This window comes from Chelmon rostratus, chromosome 12, assembly GCF_017976325.1.
Source record: "Chelmon rostratus isolate fCheRos1 chromosome 12, fCheRos1.pri, whole genome shotgun sequence".
Taxonomy (NCBI): Eukaryota; Metazoa; Chordata; class Actinopteri; order Chaetodontiformes; family Chaetodontidae; genus Chelmon; species Chelmon rostratus.
The window spans coordinates 26216390-26237335 of record NC_055669.1 but is presented as its reverse complement, the minus strand read 5'-3'; the positions used below and the strand labels follow the sequence as shown (position 1 = coordinate 26237335).

At 42.2% G+C, this 20946-nt stretch overlaps 1 protein-coding gene across 1 annotated transcript; it reads left to right on the top strand.

Annotated features, from left to right (window-relative positions):
• The first annotated feature begins 5302 nt into the window (after positions 1-5302).
• On the top strand, positions 5303-12732 carry LOC121614940 (immunoglobulin lambda-like polypeptide 1). Its single transcript, XM_041949043.1, has 4 exons — positions 5303-5357; positions 9153-9254; positions 10722-11030; positions 11613-12732. Exons 1-4 carry the CDS (start codon positions 5303-5305, stop codon positions 11765-11767), a joined length of 621 nt encoding a protein of 206 aa, XP_041804977.1. The 3' UTR covers positions 11768-12732.
• Positions 12733-20946: the final 8214 nt, after the last annotated feature.

Here is a 20946-nt window from a genome sequence, read left to right as displayed (position 1 = left end):
CAGCTCCCTCCTGCTCTCCCATTAAGTCCCATGTTAAAATTCAGAGCTGTTTTGTGAGAAAAGCAGAAATGCCTCCTGTCTTTACATCGCCATAAAACGAAAAGTTGTTGTGTCAGGAATAAAACGAGGAGAACAGGAACAGGTAAACAGTGGGAGAGGTGCAGAGGTAATTATCAGCAGGTGGGGCAGAAGTTACACACGCACACACGCACACACACACACACACACACATTCAGACACATATATACCATACACATCTCCATGTAGGAGCTGGTTGGGCTGCTTGTGTAGTTCAAGCAGACACACTCTGTTTGCACAGTTAGCTCTGTTAGCATTAGCGCCGTTAGCTCTATTAGCGCAGTTAGCTGTTAGCTCCGTTAGTGTTAGCTCTGTTAGCTCCGTTAGCATTAGCTCCATTCATGTTTATTGATTCAGTTCATTAATTCATGTTAACAGAGACATGAAGCAGAGGAGAAAAGCAGACACAGACAGCTGAGGTGATCAACAGAGACAGACAAGGAGAAAGCCACAGAAACACAGCTGAGAGCAATTCATTAATCAGGGACTGACTACCTCTGATATCTGCCGTTTTCTCAAATTGCAGCCTTTTTCAATTGTCCGCTGCTTCGCCATAGTTTCTCCTAGAGACTTCATTCAAACTTTAAAACGTTGATAATTTTGTCGGCTCAAACACACCCCGTGTCCCTTTCAAAATTTCCCAGGGGGAATTTTCTAGTTATTATTTTTCATCATCCTCCAAATTTTTGTCCCTTAACTCGCCCCGCAGCTTTGAGAAAACCCTCGCAAATTATATATCAAAACGTGCGGTTTGATCGGGATCGGTGTGCTATTACTTTTCTCAAATTTAATGCCTCTTGTCTTTAGATCGCCATAAAAACAAAAGTTGTTGTCTCAGGAATAAAACGAGATGATATTCGGACTCAGGAAGGTCTCGGGAGTCCAGTGATCTATAGTACACTCTGATAGGAGGTACGGTTCTCTCACCAGAGGATTTAGTTCGGGAGGTTCGCCGAACCCAAATCTCACTGCATACAATACAAACTCCTGTTCTCTGAGTCGCAGAGTCTTTTTAAGTCGACCATTTTGTCATTTTTCTAAAGAATATCTGGACATAAAACACACGTACATCTGGCCCAGACTTGTCCGCATCTCACAGTGTAATCGGTTTTTTGATAGCAGCTACGGTTTTGACACAATCGCAAGTTGTTCGGAAGAAACCGACAGCGAAAAAGCCGCTTTTCAGTTAACAGGTGTAACTGTCATTTACACACACACCGGTCAATAACCCACACACACACATCTGCAGGACAACAAGCCTGAGAATGATTATCTTAACGAGCTCAGTCAAAACATGGGCATTGTTTGAAAACAATCTCCGTCCAACAAACAGTTAAACTCAGCTTCACCAAGCGCTTTGCCAAAAAGGTTGAGACAGGAGTCACACAAACACACACACAAAAAGGGCTAACCAACAGCTAAAAAGTGATTAAAAACAGCACGTCAAAACTGAACAGGAACAGGTAAACAGTGGGAGAGGTGCAGAGGTAATTATCAGCAGGTGGGGCAGAAGTTACACAGGCACACACGCACGCACACACACACACACACACACACACATTCAGGCACACATATACCATACACATCTCTATGTAGGAGCAGGTTGGGCTGCTTGTGTAGTTCAAGCAGACACACACACACAAACAGACGAAGACACACACATACGCAGTCACACACAATGACAGATACATAAACACACACACACAGACAAATGCATAATGAAAACCCCATCCCCCCGCCCCCTTGTTAACGCCGTTAGCTCTATTAGCTCTGTTAGCACAGTTAGCTCTGTTAGTGTTAGCGCCGTCAGCTCTATTCGCACCGTTAGCTGTTAGCTCCGTTAGTGTTAGCTCTGTTAGCTCCGTTAGCATTAGCTCCATTCATGTTTATTGATTCAGTTCATTAATTCATGTTAACAGAGACATGAAGCAGAGGAGAGAAGCAGACACAGACAGCTGAGGTGATCAACAGAGACAGACAAGGAGAAAGCCACAGAAACACAGCTGAGAGCAATTCATTAATCAGGGACTGACTACCTCTGATATCTGCCGTTTTCTCACATTGCAGCCTTTTTCAATTGTCCGCTGCTTCGCCATAGTTTCTCCTAGAGACTTCATTCAAACTTTAAAACGTAGATAATTTTGTCGGCTCCAAATGACCCTCGGCACATTTTGATATCTCTTACGGTTTTCGAGCTATGACCATCGAAGGCCGACGTAAGACGCAAACAACTGCGATAAATTTCCCATAAGAAATGAATGGGGAAATTTCCTCAAATTTCAGCCTTTTTCAATTGTCCGCTGCTCGGCCATACTTTGTCCTAGAGACTTCATTCAAACTTTAAAACGTAGATAATTTTGTCGGCTCCAACACACCCCATGTCCCTTTCAAAATTTCCCAGGGGGAATTTTCTAGTTATTATTATTATTATTATTATTGTTGTTGTTGTTGTTATTGTTATTATTATTATTGTTATTATTATTATTGTTGTTGTTGTTATTGTTATTGTTATTGTTATTATTATTGTTGTTGTTGTTATTATTATTATTATTGTTAGCAGTATTGGAAGCAGCAAAAATTAAGAGCAGCCTTTGTGCATTTTCTTTCATCTTTATTATGATCATAATATCTTAGACATTGATTTATTTTTCATAGTGAAACAGTTCAATGAGCTGGTCTGTATGTATTCACTGTTCTGACTGTTCTTGTCTTCATTATGTGGTTTTGTCACTGTTTTGTCTTGTTGTCTTAATAATAATCAGAATTATATTAATAATTATTATGATCATTATTAAAAGATTATTGTGACTCAAAGTCAAGGCAGGATTTCACTGTTGGAGCTGGTGGAGGTGGAGCTCATTTTACACTATATTTAAAGGACTGAAACTAATGATTCTTTACATTCTGGATCATCTGCTGACATCTGATAGTGCTCACATAAAGACAGCGGTGGGAGATTTGAGGTACTTGTACTTTGCTGGAGTATTTCCATCTTGTGCTATTTTATACTTCTACTCTGCGACAGTTCAGAGGGAAACTTTGAGCTTTTCACTGTGTAGAAAACTGACATTAGGAGGGTTTTTACTGACGGAAGCAAAGCTGTGGTGTTAAAACCACACGGCAGCTTCAGCCGAGCCGTCAATCAGCAGCGGCAGCCTTATCTGTCCGCCGCAGGGGCTGATGGGAAGTCTGAGGACCTGGTAGAAACCACGCCGCCCTCGTGCGACCTCAGAGCTCGTCCTCGTTCGGCCTCACAGCTCGTCCTCGTTCTGCCTCGGCTGCATCGGAGCGCCACTTCTCCCCAGGTTCACCAGAGGAAACACCACTGCACAAAATGCTTCTCCTCCCAGCTGCTGCTCTGTGCTGTCTGTGTTCAGGTGAGTGTGTGCAGCCAATCAGGAGCCAGCAAAGTCCACCTTTAACCAGCACGGTCACACTGACCTTCACCTCTCCCTCTGTGTCTCTACAGCGCTGGTTGCCATGGCAGCAGAGCTGATTCAGGATGATTTAACATTGACCAGGAGAGTTGGTGAAAAAGTCTCCTTCAGCTGTCGAGGAACTCAACAGTGTGACTACGATTATGTATTCTGGATCCAGAAGAAAGACACAGAAACATTCAGAGTGATTCTTGATATTGACAGGAGTGATGGTGAAGTTGATTCAGGTTACAATCATCCTCAGATAGATGATTTCTCAGCTGTGAATAAACAGGACGGCTGTGAGTTGGAGATCCAGACAGTTAAACTCCATCATTCAGCCTCCTACTACTGCGGCTGTGTGAAGTTTGATCCCCACAGTGAGAAATGATCCCTGCAGCCTGAACAAAAACCAACAGATGAACAGATGTCAAACAGTGTTTGTGACAGGAAGTAAACCACAGCCCAGGTTCACATATTTCACCTCCATCTCAGCAGAGTCACAAACATCCTGAAGTGACACATTTATTAAAGATGAGATTTATTCACAGTTTCATCACATATTCCAGCAGGATTTCTGTAGTTTAACACAGTGAAGACAAACGAGCAACACAGCAACACAACGATGAAGCAAACAAGAGAAAACCAATAGAAACATGACGCAGATAAAAGGCTCAAATAACAAACATCTGTCATTTTTCATTCAGTCATTTTGGACAATAAGACAACAAACTGCAGAGAAGATATTTGAGATGAAGATGAAAACCCTCCTCTTTGCTCTGCTGCTGGAATAAAGTCCATTCCTCCCTCACAATACTAACGTGCTCTGAGTGAAAACACTTGAGCGGCACTTGTTGTTGAACACCTTTCAGTAGATTTCACCACATCGTTTCACTTCAGGACATTTTAAAAGACAAATCTTGGACCCCCCCTCCAGTAGGCCCATCACCTGCAGGAGAGATCAGAAGGGGGCAATGCGGTGGGATTTGGCTGGTAGTCGTGGAGGGGGCCCTGACAGCCCAATCCCTGGACTCCGAATCTGGCAATGAGGTCATGGAATGTCACCTCGCTGGGGGGGAAGGAGCCAGAGCTAGTGCGGGAGGTTGAGCGGTACCGGCTAGAGATAGTCGGGCTCACCTCCATGCACAGTCTGGGTTCTGGAACCCAACTCCTTGAGAGAGAGGCTGGACTCTCTTCTACTCTGGAGTTGCCCCTGGTGAGAGGCAGCGGGCCAGGTGCCTCGCTGTTGTTTTGGCCTGCTGGCCGAACAACAGTGTAGAGTACCCGCCCATCTTGGAGTGGGGGGGGGGGGGGGGGCTGGAAAGTGCTCCGAATGGGGACTCCATTGTTCTACTGGGGGACTTCAATGCTCACATGGGCAGCGACAGTGTTACCTAGAAGTGCATAATTGGGAGGAACGGCCTTGCCGATCTGAACCCGAGCTCTGTTCTGTTATTGGACTTCTGTGCTAGTCACAGTTTGTCCATAATAAACACCATGTTCAAGCAGAAGGGTGTCCATCAGTGCACGTGGCACCAGGACACTCTAGGCCACAAGTCAATAATTGACTTTGTGGTCGTGTCATCTGACCTTCGACTGTATGTCTTGACATTCAGGTGAAGAGAGGGGCTGAGCTGTCAACTGATCACCACCTGGTGGTGAGTTTGATCCGCTGGCGGAGGAGAAAGCTGGACAGACTTGGCAGGCCCAAACAGGCAGTGAGGGTCTGTTGGGAACGTCTGGCGGAACCCTTTGTCAGAGGGGTTTTCAACTCCCTCGTGGCATTCTGTGGGAGGTGCTTTGGGAGTATGGAGTACGGGGCCCTCTACTACGAGCCTCAGGAGCTTGGTTGCATTGCTGGCAGTAAGTCAGACCTGTTCCAAGTGCATGTTGATCTGGCAGGGCAGCCCTTTGTCAGCGGTTCTTTTTGTTATTTTTATGGACAGAATTTCTAGGCGCAGCCAAGGGCCGGAGGGAGTCTGGTTTGGGGACCACAGGATTTCATCTCTGCTTTTTGCAGATGATGTTGTCCTGTTGGCTTCTTCGATCCAGGACCTCCAGCATGTGTTGGGGCAGTTTGCACCGAGTGTGAAGCGGCTAGGATGAGAGTCAGCACCTCCAAGTCCGAGGCCATGGTCCTCGACCGGAAAAGGGTGGCTTGCCCCCTCTGGGTTGGAGGAGAGCTCCTGCCTCAAGTGGAGGAGTTCAAGTATCTTGGGGTCTTGTTCACAAGTGAGGGAAGGATGGAGCGTGAGACTGACAGGTGGATCGGTGCAGCAGTAATGCATGGGGACCTCCTGACCTTCCCTCTAGCGCCACCATCAGGACAAAAGTGTCTCTGCACCAACACTTCAGCAGCTTGAGAGTGAATGGGTTGATTTTAAAGAAACTGACAATATTTTGATCTTGTCTTATTTTCTTTTATTTTCTCTGATCAAAGGGTGAAGTGACTTTGTGGAGTCGAGGGTGGACTGATCATTGGGAGGACCAGGAGGTTTCCCAGTGGCTGTTACACAAACTGATGTAATGAAGCAACACACACACAGAGAAGGAAACATCGGACGCAGGGTTCTGGATTGTGGTCGAGACCTGGTCACATTTTATTGGCTGACAATCACAACTTGTGTCTCTGCTGCTGAGAGCAGCTCTGTTCAAAACTGACTCAAGACTGACTGACCCAAACCTGGAAAACCAGAATCATCATCATCATCATCATCACGACCATCGGACATCAGATCGGAATGAGAAGCAGTTCCAGCCATCACAGAGGTGAGTGTGATATATGTGTTCAATAATATATTTTGGTCAGGGCCACCGCCAAGCGGGGCCAGGAGGGCCGAGACCAATCGCTGGCACCTCCAGTGAACCTCCTCCTCCCCTCCATTGCATATGTTTAGAATGGCATGGCACTCTTAAATACTCAGTTCTCATTGGTCAATCGGTCAATGTTTATTTCTTGACAAACCACCGGCTGCTCTGGTACTCCGTTGCTAGGGAAGCCATAGCAACACTAATGGACTAAAGGGGCAATCCCTTAATGTACCAAGATCAATAACAAATAGCCAGCTGATCCCAGTGGCAAAATATGGAGCATTTTCCAGACAATACTTTTAACTTGTTTGGAGAGGACAAAACACTTGACGTGTGGCTGGAGAAGGACATGTCCCCAGCAAAAACAGAAAGGAAAAGTAAAGAACAGCACTGGACCGACAGGAGAAACAATATTGAGGGACAAGAGACTTGAGGACACAGAGATTGACCAGGTTGAAGCAGACAGACACGAAGAAAATGTCACACCGCGGTGAGGTCTGTCTCGTCATGGGGTTTTGTCTTGTCATTTCCTGTTTTATTTTGAAGGTGTAACTCTCCTCTCGTTTCATAGCACTTGCCTTTCCTCATGTGTCCTGTGTGTCGTCACCTGTTGTCTCCACCTGTTCCTGATTACCCTCCATGTGTTAAATAGTCTGCGTCTCCCTTATCTTGTGCCAGTGTGTCTTTGTCCGTCGGCGATTCACCCGAGCCTGTCTTCTCCTTGTCCTTGCCACAGCCACAGTATTGATCATTGTCTCTTGTTTCCTCTTCGTGAGTGTTTTTGGTTTGTAATTTTGATAAATTAGTTTCTGGTTTCTTTTCTTAGATTAGAGTTTAGCCAAATTGTTTTCCTCATTATTGAGTGATTTTCTGTTGGATTAATTTTGTTATTTTTATGCTAGTTCTTGTTATTAGTAGTGTATTTTGAGTTTGTAGTTTTTCTTATCTAGATTCGTTAAGTCATTTCCGTTTTCATAGCCCTTTGTGTTTTCCTCCTTTGGGAGCGTCTTTTGTTTCTTAATTTTCATAGTCATAGAAATTCATTGTTTTTCCTCTTAGTGAGCTTTTTTTGGGTTTTTTTGTGTTATTTTCCTTTTATAGATATAGGCTATTATTGTGATAGCTTTTTGCCTCGAATAATTTCATAGCCTATTTGTTTAACAGTGAAGTGGTTCTTGGGGTTGTTCAATAAAGAACTGTGTGAGCAAATCTCTGCGTCTGAGTCCTGATCTGAGTCCCAGCCTGACACAAAACACCAAGAAAAACACAGCATGAGCGATCAACCTGCTAAAAGACTACTTAGTGGAGACAAAACTGGAGACAGATTTTTAACGTTTGACGCTGAACGCAGAAATCAGCTGCTGTGGACTTTTATCCAATAATAGAAACCAAACTCTGTCTCCAGCTACGTCTCTCTCAGGTCTGGGATATCCCGTCACTTCTCCACATTTGACATGATTTCTCTGAATATCTGTAAAGAAATAAGTTTTCCTGCCTGCCGGCCTGAGCACGGTGACAGGCGGTTGCTAGGCAACGTACGTTTTTACTTTCAGAGAGTGGTGACAGACGAGAATAGGCTTATTTTAAATCAGTAAAATATGTTTTAATCACTATATTGTGTCACTTTATTGAATGCTTTCGGAGCAAGCAGAGTTCTAAGTGTGATAATTAACAAACTCCGAGGCACGAGGTTTTCAGACTCAAATGCAAACTCAAAACACAAGAACAAAGAAAGTTTGAGCACTGAAGCTGGTTTTAATAACAGGAAGTGATCGGGTTAACAAGGCAAACAAAAGGTGCTTGGTTCTTAAACAAGGTAAACAAAAGTCTTGAGGTTTTCTTACAAGGCAAAACAAGAGTTACAAAGTTCTCTTGAGCAAGGCAACAACTGGCTGGATGACTAGACAAAGTACACAAAACAATCTGCCACAGGACACAGAGAGACGCAGACTATTTATACACAAGGTAACAAGGAACAGGTGGAAACAATCAGGGAGGGGCAGACAGGCGGGAAGGACACCAGGAAGTCAAGGGTCTGAAACATAGGAGAGTTAGGGTTTCACAATAAAACAGGAAGTGATTACAAGACATGATGCCAGTGAACAAAACACTTTAACAGACACGACGAGACATGACAATAAAGTATAGCACATTATCCCATACATAATAACCTTCTCAGGTGCTGCTGAATCACCATCAGGACGACACATGAAATAAATGTCATTTGTCCAGAAAAGAACAAAACAACACAACAATAATATGTAAAATTAGGATGACGATATTATTGACAGACTGGAAACACACATGAAGAACATGAATCAGTGAGGACGTCGAGCAACTTCCAGGTGAACGTCTTTAGTTCTGCAGGTATTTGGTCATCAAACAAAGTATTGGACAAATTCAAATGTTGACCTGATGATGGCGCAAGATAAAAAGTCAGAGGATCACCAGAGTCACTACAGTTCATCCTCGGGGGAACCGGAATGTCTGGACCACATTAAATGGTAATCCATCCAATAGCTGAGATATTTCAGTCTGAAGCTAAAATGTTGATCTGCTGGTGGCGCTAGATCAACAGTCAGAATCAACAAAGTTCACGAGGTTCATCCTCTGGGGACCAAGAATGTCTGAACAAAATTTCACATCAATCCGTCCGTCCTGTGGTCCAGGTCCAATCCATCTGGACTACAGCAGTGGACCGACAGACATTAGCATCCATAGAGCAACACTGCTGGTGTGTCTGAACAGACAGTAGAAGAAGAGACAGTCATGATGAAGAACATTAGAGAAACACATGATGGAGCTGAAATCTGATCCTGGTTCATCATTTGGACTCGTTCAGCTCAGCTGACACATTCAACAGCAGACAGCTTTTTGTATCACTCTGTTTCACTGTGGGAACAAACTGGTACCCCATCTTTGGCTCTGGAACTAAACTGTATGTAACAGGTAAGAACAAACTTTCATTTTCCTTCAACAAGTTGAAAATGTGTTTTTAATGAGTTCACATGTTAGTTTGTTCATAATTAGCAGAGAATTCTTGCAGCCGTGCAGCTTTTGTTGCATAAAAAGGTTCATAATTCCTGAAAAGATGTTTAAATCTCACAGAACAACTGAAGTTATTCTTTATTTCTGCAGGACTTCAACTGATTTCTATAGAAAAAGTATGATATTGACAATGTTACAGATATTCAGTATTTGATCATCTCAGTCATTCAGCTTCAAGATAAAATATGAAAAACTAAATTGAATTAATGTCAGTAAATGAATTTTGAAAAGCTGATGACTTTAAATATGTTGTATTGGATAATTAATAAGTCATTTTTAAATGGTGAAATTGACCTCATGTAAACTGTATTTATATGATGGTACATATGTCTTTTAGTGGAAGATTTATTTATACATAAAGACAAACAGAAGCTGAATATGAAGTTAGAATTAATTTTATACAACACAATTAATTTATGGCTGCTAATATTTATATTTCTATCCATCATAGAGGATAATTTAATATAAAGTGTCACACATTCAAATATTTGTATCCTAAAAAAAACATTGAATATAAATATAAATAGTAAATGATGCTGAATATAATTTGAAAAATGGAAAATTAAAATATATTTGAAAATATATAATGATAAATATTTTGTACTAAAAAGTGTACATATTTTACTTTATATATTAAAGTATATATTATTGTATACTACATTATTATAGTTTATATATTATACTGTAACACAACTTGATGTAAAGTGACCTTGAGTGTCCAGAAAGGCGCCGATAAATAAATGCATTATTATTATTATTGTTAACATTACTGTATTATATTGTATGACATTAGATTTTTTTTTTGATAAAAATGTCATTCAGGCATCAAGAAATTTTGACATTAATTTATTTTCATGAGAGTATTTTATATTGGAGTCTGTTCACATTTGACAACAAATCATTTAAATTCTGTATAAAAGCTGAAAGTGTTCAGAAAAAGATCTGAAATTATTGATGTATTTTTTAATGATTAGATTGAAGTATGTGGTGATAAATATATAATATTCTTCATATCTTGTAATCATCAACATGACAGTTGTCATTCTGACAGAGAAAAACTTTTCTTCATTCTATCAAACCAAATTTCATCAATATATTATATTGTTTTATATTCTAATATATTATCAGTAATAATAATTAATGTGAAATTATTCTGCTCTTATTTTGAAATGTAGAATTTGCAGATACGTCATTGTGTGTGTTCCTCATAGAACCTCTGATGACATGAGCTGATCCTTGTGTTTGATATGAAGGTGAACACAGTACATGTGGTTTCCAGGATCAGACTGAATGCAGTGCAGTGCTGGAAGCTGCTGTTGACTGTGTGAATGTGTGTCTGTGCCGCTCGTGGCTGCCGTCAAACTCCAGATGAGCCGGTAGCGAAGCCCGTGGCGAGCGTGTACCCGGCGGCGCCCAGAGCCCGCCTGGAGGGCCGGAGCGCCCTGCTGTGTCTGGCCTCGGCCATGTTTCCCCCTGTGGTCCGGTTCTCCTGGAAAAGACGAAAGGAGAACGGTCCTCTGGAGGAGCCGCCCCCCGCTGAGACAGAGCAGCTGGAGTTCAGAGAGTCGGGACGCGCCGCCGCCATCTTGCTGATCCATCAGCCGGAGAGCAGCACATATAATTACATCTGCTACGTCCAGCACGAGGGGGGCAAAGTGGAGGCCCCACCTGAACCAGGTAATGAAGGCTCGGTGAGTGTGTTGCTGCCTCTCTGCATGGACAGCTCCAATGTTCTGCTGCAGTCAGGGCTGCATATCAGTGTGTTCACCTTCTGCTCATCAGTGAAGGATTTCAGCTCACACTCCCTGATTCTGTTAGAGTGTCCAACAGCACAACTGATCCCACTGAGACAGCTTTCACTCCACAGTCTGACAGATCGCAAGTTTCAGGGCAGCTGAACTACATGTAGGACTCTGAGGTGCTCTAAAAACTGTGGGGATGACCTGTTCAAGCTCCACTATAAATGCTTGTATATGAAGAATGAGTGGAATGACTCTGTGTACAGTGAAAGGTGTCTCTGGTGGCTGTGAAGCCGCAGAGAATCATCACCAACTCTGCAGCTCTACGCTGCTTTTTAGCCTCTTTAGCTCCTAGATTTATTTTTTGATCAAACAGGAAGTCAGATCCAGTTTAGGGCCCCTAAAGAGCTCGTTTTGGTCCTGACTTGTTGTATTTAATAAGGTCCTTTGAGCTTTTATTCAAACTGTCCTGTCTGTGTGTGTGTGTGTGTGTGTGTGTGTGTGTGTGTGTGTGTGTCAGTGTCAGTGTCCTTCCAGTCTCAGTGCAGGGTGAAGCTGCTCTTGCTGCTGTACTCAGTGCTGATAGTGAAGAGTCTGGTGTACTGCTGTGGACTCTCTCTGCTGATGATCCTCAGAAACAAGGGACCGTCCACCAACTGCACACATGCTGACTGACTGTTTCCTGCTCGCCTTTCCTCGCCATCAGATCTCATCCCTTCATCTCATGCGTCGTCCTAAACGTACAAATACATACACACACATATATATCTGCAGTTACTGAGTGTATATTCTGTGGTAAAGTGTTATTTTGATCCTCTAGTTTATTTCCGCTTTGAATTGTGACTTTTATAATAACAGAAAATGAAGCTGAATCATTGGCTGCCTGCTACATATTTTATTGTTTGTGGTATTTTTCTGTTCTTGTCTTTCTTTTTAATACATGATGCAGAGTGTGGCAGGTTTGTCAAATTCTTTCACTCAAACATTCTCAATAAAGAGAAAAATCACAGCGTGTTTCATGAACAACTTTGTTGTCATGGATTTCACTTTGGCTTCAGAGCAAATCACCAGAAACAGAATCAGCTTCATCGGCCATGTATGTTGACAGCTACGAGTCATTTGACTGTGGTTGTAGTCGGCTCTCCATAAACCTTCACACAGCACCAAGAACAAATGTAGAGGAAGACATGAAGACGAGCACACAGCTAAACAAGGACAACAAAGCCAGACAAAGATAAGCCAACATCAACATAGAGCTGTTATATACAAGTCAGCAGTTGGGTTGTGCCACCAGGTTCAGGGCTGACCCCCTTTTCTGACTGTGTCAGTGTGGACGTAAACCTCTACGCTGATGACACTGTTGTTTCCACAGGTGAACAAACAGCAGAGCGAGCTGCTTTGAAGCTACAACTGACATAAAATGATGACACAGCAGCTTGATCAGAAGTCTGAATGTTGGAAACATGATGGCACGAACAGATAAATTAGAAACTTTGTGTTGATGTTGTATGAAATGTTTGAACGCTCTGATTCTTTCCCACATGTCCTAATATGTTGTGTTATGTTCCATGTTGACGTCTGGCTGCAGAAACTGTCATTAAACTGTTTCCTTGACAGAGTCAATAAAGCTGTTTGAATGAAAAAGCTTCACTGTTTGAGTTGGTGTGAGGTCATAAAGTGGGATCAGAGCAGACTGCAGGAGGTTGAACATATCTGCTTTTATTTCAGCGTCTCAGCTCTGAGTTGAGGATTTGAGCCGTTTCTCTGGCAGATCAATAAGACGGATCAAAGCTGAGACAGTGAGGACTGAGCGCTGAAATCAGACTGAAGTTCCTGGAATGATTCTTGAAGCAGAGTCCATGGTTGTAACTGTCATTGTGTTGTTCATGAGAAAAAGCAGAGCTAACGGTGAGGAGGCTGCAGAGCAGAAACCCACACAGCCCGTCTGCTGCAGGAAGGGAAGTGCTGATTGGCTGTCGACAGCTTTTTATGAGTCCTAATAACCACCGAGAACAGATTCATATCTGCTGCTGAACACACTCATCGACTCGTCTCCCTCTCTGCAGTCGTTTGTCTGTCCTCTTGTTGTCTGGGAGCCTTTTTTCCAGCGAGCCCTCCACCCACACAAAGTTGACCTGAGCCCAGAGAGCAGCAGTGACGACCCACCTGGAGGTCACGTCCATGCAGTTTATTTATGGGCATTTTAGCCATCGAAGGTCCACTTTACAGTTTCCACTGATGAGAGCCAACAAGTCCTCATAGAGAAATGAGCAAAGGCTTCTTTGTCCGTGGCCTCCAAAACAACACATATGAGTGTTTTGTGCTGCGATGCCTCAGTGGTTCATGTCTGTTTGGACGTGTCAGTTAAACTCTCTGGTTGGAGGACTGTGGTCCTGCTCATAGACGACTGTGAAGGTTCAAAAGCTCAAAGTTGACTTTGTCAAAAGCCTTCACAACAGACGTCAATGTGGACTCAGCTGTGGATCACTTTTAATGACTTTCAGACTAAATGTATATAATTATAATAAAAACATTCATATCAATCCCAACACTAATAATAACATTACTAATTATAACATACATCTACATATCTGTTGTCATTATTTCTCCTTTTCCTTTTCAAGATTTTATTTATTTTTATTGATGGTGTTTATCATTAAATATTATTTATTTCTATTACATTTACTCTTTGTGTCTCTTTCTCCTCTGTTGTTCTTTTATATTTTACATTTTGTCACAGTTATTATTACTGACAATACCCACAGTATCATCTGTTATTATTATTATTATTATTATTATTATTATTATTATTATTATTATCATTATTAGCAGTATTGGAAGAAGCAAAAATTAAGAGCAGCCTTTGTGCATTTTCTTTAATCTTTATTATGATCATAATATCTTAGATATTGATTTATTTTTCACAGTGAAACAGTTCAATGAGCTGGTCTGTATGTATTCACTGTTCTGACTGTTCTTGTCTTCATTATGTGGTTTTGTCACTGTTTTGTCTTTTTGTCTTCATACTAATAATAAAAAGATTATTGTGACTCCAAGTCAAAGCAGGATTTCACTGTTGGAGCTGGTGGAGGTGGAGCTCATTTTACACTATATTTAAAGGACTGAAACTAATGATTCTTTACATTCTGGATCATCTGCTGACATCTGATAGTGCTCACATAAAGACAGCGGTGGGAGATTTGAGGTACTTGTACTTTGCTGGAGTATTTCCATCTTGTGCTATTTTATACTTCTACTCTGCGACAGTTCAGAGGGAAACTTTGAGCTTTTCACTGTGTAGAAAATTAACATTAGGAGGGTTTTTACTGACGGAAGCAAAGCTGTGGTGCTAAAACCACATGGCAGCTTCAGCCGAGCCGTCAATCAGCAGCAGCAGCGGCAGCCTTATCTGTCCGCCGCAGGGGCTGATGGGAGGTCTGAGGACCTGGTAGAAACCACGCCGCCCTTGTGCGACCTCACAGCTCGTCCTTGTTCGGCCTCGGCTGCATCGGAGCGCCACTTCTTCCCGGGTTCACCAGAGGAAACATCACTGCACAAAATGCTTCTCCTCCCAGCTGCTGCTCTGTGCTTTCTGTGTTCAGGTGAGTGTGTGCAGCCAATCAGGAGCCAGCAAAGTCCACCTTTAACCAGCACCGTCACACTGACCTTCATCTCTCCCTCTGTGTCTCTACAGCGCTGGTTGCCATGGCAGCAGAGCTGATTCAGGATGATTTAACATTGACCAGGAGAGTTGGTGAAAAAGTCTCCTTCAGCTGTCGAGGAACTCAACAGTGTAGCAGTGATTATGTATACTGGTACCAGAAGAAAGACACAGAAACATTCAGAAGGATTCTTTATATTGACAGGAGGGGTTGTACCGTAGCTCACAGGTACAATCATCCTCAGAAAGATGATTTCTCAGCTGTGAATAAACAGAACGGCTGTGAGTTGGAGATCAAGTCAGTTAAACTCCATCATTCAGCCTCCTACTACTGCAGCTGTTGGAAGATAGATCCCCACAGTGAGAAATGATCCCTGCAGCCTGAACAAAAACCAACAGATGAACAGATGTCAAACAGTGTTTGTGACAGGAAGTAAACCACAGCCCAGGTTCACATATTTCACCTCCATCTCAGCAAAGTCACAAACATCCTGAAGTGACACATTTATTAAAGATGAGATTTATTCACAGTTTCATCACATATTCCAGCAGGATTTCTGTAGTTTAACACAGTGAAGACAAACGAGCAACACAGCAACACAACGATGAAGCAAACAAGAGAAAACCAAGAGAAACATGACGCAGATAAAAGGCTCCAATAACAAACATCTGTCATTTTTCATTCAGTCATTTTGGACAATAAGACAACAAACTGCAGAGAAGATATTTGAGATGAAGATGTGATATATGTGTTCAATAATATATTCTGGACAGGGCCACTGCCAAGCGGGGCCAGGAGGGCCGAGACCAACCGCTGGCCCCTTCATTGCATATGTTTAGAATGGCATGGCACTCTTAAATACTCAGTTCTGATTGGTCAATCCCCAAAATTCAGCGGTGTTTATTTCTTGACAGACGACCGCCTGCTCAGGAATTCTTAACTGTCATTGGCTACAGGGGCAACAAGAGGGTGGATGATACCAGCTTTTAGGGAAGTCTGAATATACTCGTTCATTGCCTTGCGTTCTGGACCTGAAAGAGAATAAAGTCTACCTTTGGGTATGGGCGCTCCTGGCAGCAACTCTATATCACAGTCTGAGGATCTATGTGGAGGTAATGATGTAGCCTCACTTCGTTAAATACCTCCTTTAAATCCCAGTAACATAGAGGAACTCGTGCCAAGTCGGGATACTGGTCTGTCGTTTTCTTGTCTAGCAATGTTGGTTCTGGATCTTGTTTCGCCAAGCTGTGGGTGTTTTCAGAAAGACAGTTAGTTAAACGGTCACTTTCCCATGCCAGGATCTTTCCTGTCTCCTGTTTTCTTTCGTAGCGAGGGTTAGCCGAGAATGAGAGCATGCAGAGCCAAATAATGGAAGACCTTAGTCTCTGTGTGTTTTCCCTCGAATTATATTTCACAAGGCTCGGTACAATGAGTTACTTGGAAAATGAAGCGCCCGTTAAGATTTTATTTACATTTCATTGTCCCTGGTGATTTGCCAGTCCATAAAGCTGCCATCAGCCCCAGAGTCTATCAAAGCTTTCAGATGAACCATGCGGTCATTAATATGCAAGGTTACCTGCATGAGTATGCGAGGAGGATTTTGCCCGTCTGGCATTTGGCTCACCAACGCCCTCTTCTTGGTTGGTGAGCCTTCTCTTTTACCTGACCGTCAGCGAGTCTCCGCAGTAAAAGCATGCCTTTTCTCGTACGCGATGCTGTCTCTCCTCAGAATCCAAAATTTGCCCGACCTATCTGCATTGGCTCTTCTGCACCGGAAGGTGGCAGGGTGGGAGCGTGGAAAAGGTGCTGGGAAGGTACCTCGTTGGAGCGCGCCGGGATTCTCGGGATCTGTCTCCAATTTTTTGCCTTTTGCGCACTCTGTCTTCGGCGATCCCTCTCTCTCTCGCATAACTTGGTGTTGATGCAGATGGTCTTGAGGTTTTCTTATACACATGAAATAAATGTCATTTGAACAAAACAACACAACAATAATATGTAAAATTAGGATGACGATATTATCGACAGACTGGAAACACACATGAAGAACATGAATCAGTGACGACGTCGAGCAACTTCCAGGTGAACGTCTTTAGTTGCAGTGCAGGTATTTGGTCATCAAACAGTGATCCCTCGCTATAACGCGGTTTACTTTTCACGGTTTCGCTACTTCACGGATTTGCATCGTGCATTGTGTTCTGCATTCTGATTGGCTGAAAAGTCACTCCGCTTCTTCTCTACCTGTGCGTCAATAACGTTCCAGTTTAATATGTACATGTACGTAAACCAGCTCGCCAAATTTACATTACGTACGTGCAAATTCTCTTTTTGCCGATCACTATGTTCTTCTCCCGAACAAACACACCTGCACCGCGGGCTTCAAAAGAAGAAAACACTGCAGAGCGGAGTCAGGATGCAGCGGCTCAGTCTGAAGAGCAGTGAAATACACCTGAGTCACTATTTGTCTGTACTTTGTATTTTTTCATAATCATTTTTAATTTTCTCCCGTTTAATCCAATTACTCGGGTCGCAGTGGGCGGTGCTAATCTCTGCAATTTGAAGCCTTCTGTTCACATCGATGATTAAAATTATTATTTGACAGTACAGTACAGAAGTTATTTGTTAAAAAAAACGTTTCTAAAGTACTTTTATTTGTGAAACAAATGCTTGAGCCTGTAAAGAGGTTTGTTCTTTCTTTTCAATGTATAATAGAGTATTTAATCGTATAATAATTGTAAAAAAAAAAATTAAAGGTTTCTACTTCACGGATTTTGCCTATCATGGGTTCTTTTTGGAACGTAACCCCCGCGAAAAACAAGGGTATACTGTATTGGACAAATTCACCAGAGGATCACCAGAGTCACTCCAGTTCATGCTCAGGGGAACCTGAATGTCTGGACCACATTAAATGGTAATCCATCCAATAGCTGAGATATTTCAGTCTGAAGCTAAAACGTTGACCTGCTGGTGGCGCTAGATCAACAGTCAGAATCAACAAAGTTCACGAGGTTCATCCTCTGGGGACTAAGAATGTCTGAACAAAATTTCACATCAATCCGTCCGTCCGTCCTGTGGTCCAGGTCCAATCCATCTGGACTACAGCAGTGGACCGACAGACATTAGCATCCATAGAGCAACACTGCTGGTGTGTCTGAACAGACAGTCGAAGAAGAGACAGTCATGATGAAGAACATTAGAGAAACACATGATGGAGCTGAAATCTGATCCTGGTTCATCATTTGGACTCGTTCAGCTCAGCTGACACATTCAACAGCAGACAGCTTTTTGTATCACTCTGTTTCACTGTGGGAGGAAACGTGTACCTCATCTTTGGCTCTGGAACTAAACTGTATGTAACAGGTAAGAACAAACTTTCATTCTCCTTCAACAAGTTGAAAATGTGTTTTTAATGAGTTTACATGTTAGTTTGTTCATAATTAGCAGAGAATTCTTGCAGCCGTGCAGCTTTTGTTGCATAAAAAGGTTCATAATTCCTGAAAAGATGTTTAAATCTCACAGAACAACTGAAGTTATTCTTTATTTCTGCAGGACTTCAACTGATTTCTATAGAAAAAGTATGATATTGACAATGTTACAGATATTCAGTATTTGATCATCTCAGTCATTCAGCTTCAAGATAAAATATGAAAAACTAAATTGAATTAATGTCAGTAAATTAATTTTGAAAAGCTGATGACTTTAAATAAGTTGTATTGGATAATTAATAAGTAATTTTTAAATGGTGAAACTGACCTCATGAAAACTGTATTTATATGATGGTACATATGTCTTTTAGTGGAAGATTTATTTAAACTTAAAGATAAAAATAAACTAAATATGATGTTACAATTAATTTTATACAACACAATTAATTTATGGCTGCTAATATTTATATTTATATCCATCATAGAGGATAATTTAATGTAAAATGTCACACATTTAAATATATTTTAAGATATAATCCGAAAAAACATTGAATATCGTAAATGATGCTGAATATAATTTAATGGTAAATGGAAAATTAAAATTTATTGGAAAATATATAAATATTTTGTATTAAACACTGTACATATTTTAGTTTATTTATTAAAGCATATATTATTATACACTATATTATTATAGTTTATATATTATACTGTAACACAACTTGATGTAAAGTGACCTTGAGTGTCTAGAAAGGTGCCGATAAATAAATGCATTATTATTATTATTGTTAATATTACTGTATTATATTTTATTTTATTTTATAAAAATTTAATTTATTTATTTTAATGAGAGTATTTTATATTGGAGTCTATTCACATTTGACATGTCTGAACAAATCATTTAAATTCTGTATAAAAGCTGAAAGTGTTCAGAAAAAGATCTGAAATTATTGATGTATTTTTTAATGATTAGATTGAAGTATGTGGTGATAAATATATAATATTCTTCATATCTTGTAATCATCAACATGACAGTTGTCATTCTGACAGAGAAAAACTTTTCTTCATTCTATCAAACCAAATTTCATCAATATATTATATTGTTTTATATTCTAATATATTATCAGTAATAATAATTAATGTGAAATTATTCTGATCTTATTTTGAAATGTAGAATTTGCAGATACGTCATTGTGTGTGTTCCTCATAGAACCTCTGATGACATGAGCTGATCCTTGTGTTTGATATGAAGGTGAACACAGTACATGTGGTGAACTTTGTGCTGTATTGATGAGCAGTTTAGTGATCAGAGTCCATGTAGTTTCCAGGATCAGACTGAATGCAGTGCAGTGCTGGAAGCTGCTGTTGACTGTGTGAATGTGTGTCTGTGCCGCTCGTGGCTGCCGTCAAACTCCAGATGAGCCGGTAGCGAAGCCCGTGGCGAGCGTGTACCCGGCGGCGCCCGGAGCCCGCCTGGAGGGCCGGAGCGCCCTGCTGTGTCTGGCCTCGGCCATGTTTCCCCCTGTGGTCCGGTTCTCCTGGAAAAGACGAAAGGAGAACGGTCCTCTGGAGGAGCCGCCCCCCGCTGAGACAGAGCAGCTGGAGCTCAGAGAGTCGGGACGCGCCGCCGCCATCTTGCTGATCCATCAGCCACAGAGGAGCTCATATAATTACATCTGCTACGTCCAGCACGAGGGGGGCAAAGTGGAGGCCCCACCAGTACCAGGTAATGAAGGCTCGGTGAGTGTGTTGAGCAGTGATGGAGCTTCATGTGGAGACGCCGTCACAGAGAGCAGAGGAGCAGAGGACGGACATTTCTCACTGCTGCTCCAAACATTTGACTCCTTCTCTGTTTCAGAGGCTCCAGCTCCAGCAGCTTCCCGTCCTCCAGAGAGAGAGCCGACAGACCTGCCGGCTGTGCAGCAAGCTGACTGTAAGATCACCTGCTGCCTCTCTGCATGGACAGCTCCAATGTTCTGCTGCAGTCAGGGCTGCATATCAGTGTGTTCACCTTCTGCTCATCAGTGAAGGATTTCAGCTCACACTCCCTGATTCTGTTAGAGTGTCCAACAGCACAACTGATCCCACTGAGACAGCTTTCACTCCACAGTCTGACAGATCACAAGTTTCAGGGCAGCTGAACTACATGTAGGACTCTGAGGTGCTATAAAAACTGTGGGGATGACCTGTTCAAGCTCCACTATAAATGCTTGTATATGAAGAATGAGTGGAATGACTCTGTGGACAGTGAAAGGTGTCTCTGGTGGCTGTGAAGCCACAGAGAATCATCACCAACTCTGCAGATCTACGCTGCTTTTTAGCCTCTTTAGCTCCTAGATTTAGTTTTTGATCAAACAGGAAGTCAGATCCAGTTTAGGGCCCCTAAAGAGCTCGTTTTGGTCCTGACTTGTTGTATTTAATAAGGTCCTTTGAGCTTTCATTCAAACTGTCCTGTCTGTGTGTGTGTGTGTGTGTGTGTGTGTGTGTGTGTGTGTGTCAGTGTCAGTGTCAGTGTCAGTGTCCTTCCAGTCTCAGTGCAGGGTGAAGCTGCTCTTGCTGCTGTACTCAGTGCTGATAGTGAAGAGTCTGGTGTACTGCTGTGGACTCTCTCTGCTGATGATCCTCAGAAACAAGGGACCGTCCACCAACTGCACACATGCTGACTGACTGTTTCCTGCTCGCCTTTCCTCGCCATCAGATCTCATCCCTTCATCTCATGCATCGTCCTAAACGTACAAATACATACACACACATATATATCTGCAGTTAC